This window comes from Nesoenas mayeri (assembly GCF_963082525.1).
Source record: "Nesoenas mayeri genome assembly, chromosome: 23".
Taxonomy (NCBI): domain Eukaryota; kingdom Metazoa; phylum Chordata; class Aves; order Columbiformes; family Columbidae; genus Nesoenas; species Nesoenas mayeri.
This window is the reverse complement of record NC_137574.1, coordinates 1,896,668-1,906,814: the sequence shown is the minus strand read 5'-3', so window position 1 is coordinate 1,906,814 and position 10,147 is coordinate 1,896,668. Positions and strand designations below refer to the sequence as shown.

Genomic DNA, 10,147 nt, shown 5'->3' with positions numbered 1-10,147 from the left:
GCTGTCCCCAGGAGCTGGTCACCCCCATCCGAAGGCTGGTGATGCTCTATGGAGGTGCAACGGGGGGCAATGCAGACCCCCAAACCTCAAAGCTGGGAGAAATGAGGGCATGTGTCCAGAGAGGACCACAGCCCAACTCACCTCTGCTGGTGGGGGCAAGGGAGGAAAGTCAGGGGTGGATTCCTGAGAGCTCAACCAGGACTGTGGTAGGACTGGATGTCCCACAGGTTCTCTGCTTGTCCCTCTGGGACAGCTCAGAGAGAGCGCCAAGAGGAGACCATCACCATATGCCAGGGATTTTGTTTCAGCACGTGTCAGGAGTAATGCCAGGAGAGCAGGGTGACTCCATCCACACCCCACACGCTCCCACATCCAAATCATCAGAGGTTGTTCTGCCACCCAGCACGATCGCTGCCCCTCCACGGAGCACGCTGACCCCACCGCCCCACGGACACGACATCTGCATCTCAGAACGACCCATGGACGCTGTCCCCATGCTGGTGGTGACAAACCAGACCCCAAAGATCCACCATCCGCAGTCTCAGCCAGCCCCACGCTGCTCCCTGCCAACCCTGCTCACGAATTTGGGGGTTATTTGGGTGTGTCCACAGCTAGAAAAACTACAGGAGATACAACAACGACGACGGTGGCAACAGCAGCACCTTTTTGTGCTATGAACATCGATGGTTAATTGTGCTCGTTGGAATAAGGCCATGACTCCTCCCGGCTAAAGGACAACAGACGGCAAGGGAAGAGGCCACGGGAGGGAGCCTGGTTGATTTTCCACCTGACACCAGGTCCTTTTTTCCAAACATCAGCTGCTTAGAAAAGAAAACAAAAGAAAACTAAGAGATTCTTTGCTTCAGATTCGAGCTGTGTGAGAACAACTCCCGGAAAGACATTGCAGCATCTCTTGTCCCTCCTCCCTTCCCCGAAGGGCTCCTGGAGGAGTCCTGCCCCTCCTGCAGTCCCTTCTTCCCGATGGCACCTTGGAAACGGCTGCTTTTGGTTGCAATTTTCAGAGGGGTTTCTTTCTTCGTCTTCCTTACTAATTAATTTTGCTGTTGCCTGGACAGCCAGGATCCACTCCCCGGCGAGCTTCTCGCCCGGTGGGGGTGGCGGGGAGGCGACCATCACAGTTCGGATTCGGGGGTGCTGGCCAGGAGGTACCCGCTGCCGTAGCGTCCGTTGGGGGCACTGCTCATTTCCATCGGGGAGTTGCTCCCGGGCCCCAGGTAGGAGCGGTGGGTGGGCATGGGGGACGGGGTCTCACTGGGGACTTTGCTCAGGATGAAGCGGGTCTCGTCGTTGTCTTCCAGGTTGGAGATGTCCTTCATCATCCGGCCCTTCTTGTAGGTGACGGAGAGGGCGTTGGAGCCATCCGAGACGAGGTGGAACTGGCGGAGGATGAAGACCAGAGGCAGAGGGAGGGATGCTAGGATGATCAGAGAGATGAGGATCGCCATGGCCCACGTTGGGTAGAAGAGGAACTTCTCTGCAGCCTGGAAGAGACAGACATTAGTGCCAAAGGGCTGTTCCAGCACAGGTGACCCACACCAGGGACAACGTCTCCTAAACGCCAGGAAATTCCTGCGGCCTCCTGCCAGACCTCATCCTCAGGGGCACCATGTGAAGCTTCCAGAAGGTGGATTCAAATCAAGAGAACAAACATGGGGCTGCACACAGCATGTAGCTGTGGAAGCAACCTGAAATCCAAGCTCAGCCATCATAGAATGGTTTGGGTTGGAGGGACCTTCCTAGTTCCCCAGTGCCACCCCTGCCATGACAGGGACATCTTCACCAGCTCAGGTTGCTCAGAGCCCCATCCAGCCTGGCCTGGGATGTCTCCAGGGATGGTTCATCCACCACCTCTCTGGCCAACCTGGGCCAGGCTCTCACCACCCTCAGGGCAAACAATTCCTTCCTCATGTCCAGCCTGAATCTCCCTCCTTTAGTTTCAAACCATCACCCCTTGTCCTATCGCAACAGCCCCTGCTGAAAAGTCTGTCCCCCATCTTCCTTATCAGCCCCTTTTAAGTACAGAAAGGTTCAAATAAGGTCTCCCCAGAGCTTCTCCAGCTGAACACCCCAACTCTCTCAGCCTGTCCCCCAGCAGAGCTGTTCCAGCCTTGATCACCTCCCAGCAGGAGAAGGGAGGAGAATGGAGAAGAGGTGGGAAGAGCAGGGGTGTGCGGTCTCAGCCTGGCCCTGGCTGCGGGAAGGGCCCCACGCTCACCTCCTCCCTGATCCACGCGCTGTAGCCTGGGGGGCTGACACCCAGCTGGATGATGCTGGCGGTCATGAGCACGGCCATGCAGATGGGAGACACGTACTTCCAGGTGTAGTAGTAGAACTGGTAGGGCCGGAAACCCAGCATTTCCGTCAGCTCCTGCATGAACCTACCCAGAAGAAGAGATGGAACCACACTGTTCCTCACCCTCAAGTGAGAAACCCCCTCCCAGGAGCTCCCGTTGTAAATTATGCTCAAGGTAGAGCCTGAAGAAGAACCCAGCTGATCCAGGCAAGTGTCTCAGCGTCCCTGTAGGGCTAGTTGGGAACCTCCTAAGGAAAAGGCCACTTGAGCATCAGCAAGAGCCTCATTTGCTCTGGCCAACTTATGAACAAGAACAGGCACCAAGGGGGACAAGGTTCCCTTCCAGGAGGACGTGGAAACCTCAGACAAAAGGGTTATCACAAGTAACAGAACCTCAGACAAAAGGGTTATCACAAGTAACAGAGCAGCACAACCAACAGCAGATAGCCACGAGAAGGACCTGCTCCTGGGGCTGGGTTACACCAAGGAGAAGGTGAACTGAGTTCCTGAGTCTATAAATGCCCCAGGGCGTTTGCTCCATCAGAGCTGGCCTCCTGGGGAAAAACTCATCTGGAAAAGAGCTGGAAGGAGGGGATTATTTAGCCAGGAGATACAACACCGTTATCCTTTTCATTGTACAAATGTCTTACTTTTTGGTGCCGTAAATCCAGGCCACAGCGATGTTCTCCAGGATGACCACGACGGTGAGCGGCAGCGTGGCCGAATAATCATCAAACATGGTGACAAAGTAATTCCCAGAGCGCTGCACAAAGATCAGTCCCACCACGAAGGCAAAGATGCAGGAACCAACTGTGGGGAGCAAATGGGCATGGTCAGAGCACCCCAAGGAGAACCAAGGCTTCCACCAGTCCTGGCTTCAGCAGGACCCAGTGCACATCCACCGTGTCCATATTCTGCTGGAGTGACTCCCCAGGGCAATGAGGACTCTCCACCCCTTCCCCAGGAGGCTGCAGGAGAAAAGCCCTCACCTGTGAACACTTCCTTCCGCACTTTGAAGGTGTCGATGATGGGCGTCGTGATGCCCGACATGGTCCCGATCATGCTGCCCAGCCCCAGGTTGATCAGCATCAGGAAGAACATGACGGACCAAAACGGTGAGGCTGGGAAATGGGTCATGGCTTCTGTGAAGGCAATGAAGGCCAGGCCAGTTCCTTGCACCGACTGTTCAGGGGGAGAGCGGACCGAAAGATGAGAAGAAACATCTCAGGGACATAACCTGCAAGCCCCTGCATGCCTAAGGTCTCTCCTGTCACCCTGAACCGCTCTTCAAGGAAAGAAAAACCCAGTCTGGATGTGGTGATGACCCTGCTAGACTGGCTATGGGCAGATCTTTCCCCCAGCCCAGGAAGGACCACTGTGTGCTGGAGAAACCACAGTGACAGGGAATCCCCATCCCTGCAGAGGATCCATGTACCAGAAGTGACACAAGTAGAGCAGCCCCTATCAGGCAACAGGAGTAGGTGACCTCCTGGTCCTATTAGGAATGCCACCAGGTACCTTGTTGAGTTCATCCTCCAACAGGCAGGCGTCCAAGCCCAGTTCTTTGAAGTGTCCCTCTTTCACCGTCATGATCACCCTGTACATCTCATTGTAGTCCTTGGCGGTGAGGTGGGAGAAGTTCACGTGGGGCGGGATGAGGTCGTGGCTCAGCACGTTGGTGTTCAGGTAGCCCAAGATCTTCTCGGCGTTCCTAAAGAAGAGCAGAGCCTGGTCACCCTGAGATGTCCCCTTCCAAGAGGGTGGAGGATGAGGCCTGACCCTTTGCACCACCAGGATGGAGCTTCCTGGGTCACATCACCCATGTCCCAACCACAGGACTTCTTTGCAGTTTCCCAAAGGGTAAGAAAATGTTGTGTTAGACCAGAGGATGTAGATGGGGACCCACCAGGACTCTCTGCACGTCCTCAACAGGTTTATCCTGCTCTGGGACTCCACACTACATGGCCAGGATTTTTATGCACAAATTCACCTTCCTCCAGCTGCTTCTGGGGCACAGCACAGCAGCTCCTCTAACCTTGCAGCCAAGTGGACCTGAGGATCAGTGGAAACTGGAGGAAACCCAGGTGCTGTGACCAAACATGTTGGATTTACCCTCAATTTGCAGATTAAGAGCCCATCTTAGGGATGGATTTTAGGCTGAAGAGGAGCTGAACACCTAACTGCCTCAGCTACAGTGGGACATCTCTGGAGATGCAGGTCTTGACCATCAGGAACTTGGGTCCACCCAAGCACCACACCCTCCAGCTCCAGAGCACTGATTGTGCCACCTCCAAACCCACCACAACCAGCAGCAGCAAAGTCCTGCCCATCCCAAGCAGAGAAAAAGGCAAATCCTCTTACTCCACCACACATTTCTCATTCATGATGTTGGCCTTGAAGCCCAGCACAGCAAACACAACCAGGGTGGCCAGGACGGACGTGAAGAAGTTGATGAAGGAGACGAGCGTGGCATCAAAGTGGCAGTTGTTGTCCTGCTTGTTGTAGCTGGAGAAGGCGATGACCCCCCCAAAGCCCAGGCCCAAGGCGAAGAAAACCTGTGTAGCTGCCTCCCGCCACACCTGGGGGTCCAGCATCTTGTCCAGCTTGAAGGGGAGACAGAAGAAGAAGATACAGGGTTTGGTGGCCCCACAATTCATCCCAGCAGAACCAGAGCTGAATTAAAAGGCTGCAGTGCCCACAACCTGGGACATCACAGTTGTGGACATGATCTACCACAATCGGGTCTTGCATGACCCAGCACTCATAGGTCCCCCTCTTTCCTGCAGAGGGGGAAACTGAGGCATGAAGAAGGGGAAGGGCAAGGTTTGGCCTGGCCATGTCTCTGGGTGCTCCACCTGCCCCAGAGCCCAAGCTGGGTGCTGGATCTCCCAGTTCAAAGCTCTACAGCTTCCCAATAGACCACCCAGCTGCTCTGGGGAGCTGGTGTCCCCGTCCCCCCACCTAAGGGAGCCACATGCCACCCCGTGATGGATCTCCATCCTCCCCCAGCCATCTCCAGAGCACCCGGACCACTTGAAGTCAAACAGCTGATGGGTTTGTTCAACCTCCTGTCCCCCCCAACCACATCCCCCTCCCCTGCGAGCCAGAGCTGCAGGCTGGAGGCCTCTGAGCATCATTCATCAAGAGATCATAATTAATATCTTCTAACAGCCTCGCCGGCTGAGCTGATTCATCTACGTCTCTGCTTAACTAATTAATTAGCTGTTTAATTAATGAATGCATACCACCAGCAGAGGTTTTTCTGCCAGCCAGCATCTTCCCGTTAAGTCTTTAAATATATCACCTTGGGCACCCCCACCCCAGCATCTGAGCTCCTAAAGGCGACAGGATCGATGCCAAGGCTCACGGCTCTCCTGGCCCAGACCCCATATTTTGGGGTGCTGCTGGCACATCCTGATGATTTATCAGGGTCTCCACGGTAGTTTGGGTTGGTACTCTGGTTTTTGAAGTGGGGAGCATAAAGGAAAATCAGGTGTGAGCAGCCAGGAGGAGAATGTGGATTCTGCTGGGCTTGGAGCCCCTTACCTTGGGTGTGAACATGTGCATGATCCCGTCCACCGCCCCGCGCAGCAGGAGGCCCCGCACCAAGAAGCAAACCAGCACCACGTAGGGGAAGAGCGAGCTGAAGTACATCACCTGGGCCAAGAGGGATGCGAGGAAGGGACGATCTCATTTATTGCAGGATGGGACAAGAACTGAAGCTCAGGTGGATTTCATAGAATCACAGAATCATTGTGGTTGGAAAAGCCCCTCAGGATCATGGAGTCCAACCATAACCCAGCCCCATGGGGGCTGGCACTGCCCCATGTCCTGAGAACCTCATGTCCGTCTGTCCAGCCCTCCAGGAACGGTGACTCCAGCACTGCCCTGGGCAGCCTGTTCCAATGCCCCACAGCCCTTTGGGGAAGAAATTGTTCCCACATCCAACCTCAACCTCCCCTGGTGCAACTTGAGGCCGTTTCCTCTGCTCCTGGCGCTTGTTCCTGGGGAGCAGAGCCCGACCCCCCTGGCTCCAAGCTCCTTTCAGGCAGTTCAGAGATCAGAAGGTCTCCCCTCAGCTCCTGTTCTCCAGCTGAACCCCCCAGGTCCCTCAGCCGCTCCATCACACTTGTGCTCCAGCCCCTCACCAGCTCCATTCCCTTCTCTCAACTCGCTCCAGCACCTCAAGGTCTTTCTTGCCATGGGTGTCAGCATCCCCCAGGGGACACAGCACCCTCCACCACCCCGGAGCAGATCATGGTCCAGGCAGGAGGTTTCTGCCTCAAGGACAGACCCCAGCGTGCCACCGCTACCCACCTTCCCCGAGGACTGGATGCCTTTGATCATGGCCAAGCCAACAAGGCTCCAGGCCACCAGCAGACACAGGGTCATCTTCCAGTTGAGGCCTCCGCTCTCCGAGATGGAGTTGGAGATGTCCAGGGTCTCCCGGTACCAGAAGTAGGTGGTGGCCGAGCTCCTCTCACATTCAGTCTCCACAACTGCAATGGAGCAGAGGCAGGAGAGCATGAGGGGGCTGCGGGAGAGTCACCCACCATCTCCTAGGGGATGAACCTCAATTAAGGGGTAACTTGCCCAACCCAATGGAAACACCTCCATATGATCAACGCAGCTGGGCTGGAGAGCACCCAGTGCCCCAGGAGACACCCCAACCTGGGACACAAACAAATGTTGGGGGTCCCCAGTGTCCCACAGACCCCCTTCCCTGGGAAGTGCCGTCCATTACCGGCCACCGAGCCATTTTTCACGATGGGGCATTCACTCCAGGGCAAAGGGTACTGGAACGACTTGAAGAAGTAAAAGATGCTCCAGCCGATGATGACGTTGTAATAGAGACCGACAAAAAAACAGACCTGGGGGGAGGAAGGAGGACACAGCGTTAGACCACAGGGCAGTGATATTGTCCCCAACACACATCTCACTGGGCAGGGACCGGCATCCCCAAGGGGGGACACAAAGGGACCCAGGGGGGCACTCACCAGGCAGCTGGCGTAGCCAATGCCCCCCAGGCGAGGGCAGATGTAATTCCAGACGCCGATGCTGCCCCGGCGGATCCGCTGCCCCACCGCCAGCTCCAGGAAGAAGAGGGGGAGCCCGATGATGACGAGCAGGACCAGGTACGGGACCAGGTAGGCACCTGGAGAGGAGAACGTGTACATGTCCCTGGCTGTCTCAGACACCTGGGTCCCATTCTGGGCTCCCCAGTCTCAGAAGGACAAGGAATTACTGGAGAGAGTCCAGTGGAGGGACATAAAGATGCTAAAGGGGTCTGGAGCATCTTTCTGATGAGGAGAGACTGAGAGAGCTGTGGCTGTTCAGCTGGAGAATAGAAGGACCCACGGACACCCCACGGACACCCCACATCAGCATTCACCACATCACATGCTGCCCAGCATGGGACCAGGTTCTCTGGTAGGGGTAAAACCAGCTCCAATTAGAACCTTGGTTATTCTCTGCCTAATTGAGAAGTCCACAGAGCAATAAGCAGTTCCCGAAGCAAAACCAACTGACCGTAAAGGATGCGATGACTCAGGCTGATGAATTAATTACTCCAACCTCCTGCCAGGGGCTGGGGAACGGCCGGGGGAGCGTGCGGCTCACTCCCGGGGGTGGCAGGTGATCTGAAGGGACACATTGGGCAAATTCCCGGCTGGATTTACACCCCGGTGACAGTCCCCATCCCCTGGCCTCGGGCAGGATCGGTGGCAGCTGGTGCTGCTCACAGCAGTGACACTGCAAAGTGCTCCAGCCCACAATACAGGGTATACCGAAAAGATGCACCCAATTTCAAAGATATAGAGATTTCAAATGGGATCTGGCTTTTTGCCTAAAAACAGTCGGCTACCCCCACAGTCACAGCCCTGGGTTTTCCAGGGAATACAGCAGGATGAATCCCAGCCTGGGGACACAAATTGCTCCTCCTGTTCCCCAGCACCTGAGACAGCTGAGGCTAAAGTGCCACAAACGTACAGGCCAGTAGAGACCTCAGCATAAACTGAGAATATTTCATTCATTACACTAATTACAGTTAGTAATTAACTGCAGTGCCAATGGGGAAACTGAGGCATGGCTGGGTTAAGTGACCACAGAGAAGCAGGAGTCTGGATCTCAAACCTCCAGCTCAGAGCTGGTTCCTGAGCTCATGGAATCAGAAAACCCACCTGGAAGTCATAGTCTGTGCTATACTGCACCGAAACCCAGCCTGGAGCCCAACTGGGGCAACTGGGGGCTATGTGTGCCAGCAACTGGGAGATGCTGGGATGCAGGAGCTGCTGCAGCTCCATCCCAGCCGGGAAGGGCCGGCGATGGGGTGGAAGCGCTGACTGCACAGGTTCTTCGGTTGGGAGAATGACTCATTGGAAGATGACACCGGAGATGTTTGAATTATTGAGAGCAGCTCCGGGGCTGGGGGCACAGCGAGAGACGCAGTGCTGGGAACAGGGCGAGGGGGAGAGGGGAAAATCGCTGTGGGGAGCCTGTTTTGGATTAACGATGAGAAATTCACCCTCTCATCAGTGTCATGAAGGGTGTTGCATCTCAGCACAGCTGGGAGAGACCAGACCCTCCGGGCTGCTCCTGGGTGCCCAGGAAGGGGACACAAGGTGGGATGGGATGTTTGGAAGAAGGATTTGGGAAGAGGCTGGAGCTGACACAACGCGGCTTCAGGATGCAGGGAAATGGAAGGACACTCTCTGCTTTTTTAACTTCCCGGCATCCAAATTGCTTCAACAGGAGTTGGGAGCTGCAGCCAGAATTCCCAGCTCCCCGCCTGGGATTCGCCTTGACTTTGGAGCAGGCGGGTGGATGCTCTTTAGGAAGAGAATCATAGAAGAGAATCATAGATGGTTTGGGTTGGAGGGACCTTCCCAGCTCCCCCAGTGCCCCCCCTGCCATGACAGGGACATCTGCACCAGCTCAGGTTGCTCAGAGCCCCGTCCAGCCTGGCCTGGGATGTCTCCAGGGATGGTTCATCCACCACCTCTCTGGCCAACCTGGGCCAGGCTCTCACCACCCTCAGGGCCAACAATTCCTTTCTCATGTCTAAGATCCCATCCTGGAGGTTCCCGCATCTCTGCACAGATGCTCACACTGTGGTGAGCAGCTCCTGGCTGCCCCTTCCCACCTTCAGAGCCCAAAAAATCCCCATCCTGCCCCAGGATCAGGCCGTACCCTCTTCCCAAGGGCTGAGCCCCGTCTCTCACCTCCTCCGTTCTTCTGGCAGAGATAGGGGAAGCGCCAGACGTTGCCCAGCCCCACGGAGTAGCCGATCTGCGCCAGGATGTACTGCAGCTTGCTGTTCCACGCTGGCCGGTTCTCCGCATCCAGCTCCTCATCTCCATCCTTCTGCTTGTCCCAGGTTTCTCCCGTCACGTTGAGGACGCTGCGTTTGTAGTCCACGGGCTCTTCGTGGGCCAGTAAGTCGGCCACCGACTCGGTGACATGCTCGCTGCTGTGCTCCCGCTGGGTCACTTTGCTGTTTTTCGGCATCGGGACGGCTCCACGCGGCCCCGGGGGGCGGGATGGGGCGAGGGGTGAAGATGAACGTCCCGCAGGGAATGGGACACGTGTGAGCTAGAGCTCGGACCTCACCTCCTCTTCATCAGCAGGACCTGGGCGAAAAGCGCTCGGGGACAGTGACAAACGCCTGGACTATCTCTCCATTCCTGGACATTATCAGGACTGACTTAAAAGCCTGGGAGCCCGCAGCTAAATCTTCCCAGGCAGCTTTACAACAGATAACGGCTGCAAAACAGGCAAAGCCATCAATCGTCCCGGCTCTGCCACCTTCCCAGCCTTCGTCATGGCCCAGGAAAG

General features: G+C 56.0%; 1 protein-coding gene across 1 annotated transcript; it reads right to left on the bottom strand.

The window, feature by feature from the left end:
- Positions 1-1,133: 1,133 nt before the first annotated feature.
- On the bottom strand, positions 1,134-9,820 carry SLC6A17 (solute carrier family 6 member 17; the record flags this gene model as incomplete). The annotated part of the gene is made up of 11 exons (XM_080358546.1): positions 1,134-1,502; positions 2,237-2,399; positions 2,965-3,124; positions 3,304-3,496; positions 3,833-4,025; positions 4,676-4,917; positions 5,861-5,971; positions 6,632-6,813; positions 7,059-7,185; positions 7,312-7,469; positions 9,535-9,820. The coding sequence occupies 11 exons, from the start codon at positions 9,818-9,820 to the stop codon at positions 1,134-1,136; spliced, it is 2,184 nt and encodes a 727-aa protein (XP_080214672.1).
- Between the last annotated feature and the right edge of the window lie 327 nt (positions 9,821-10,147).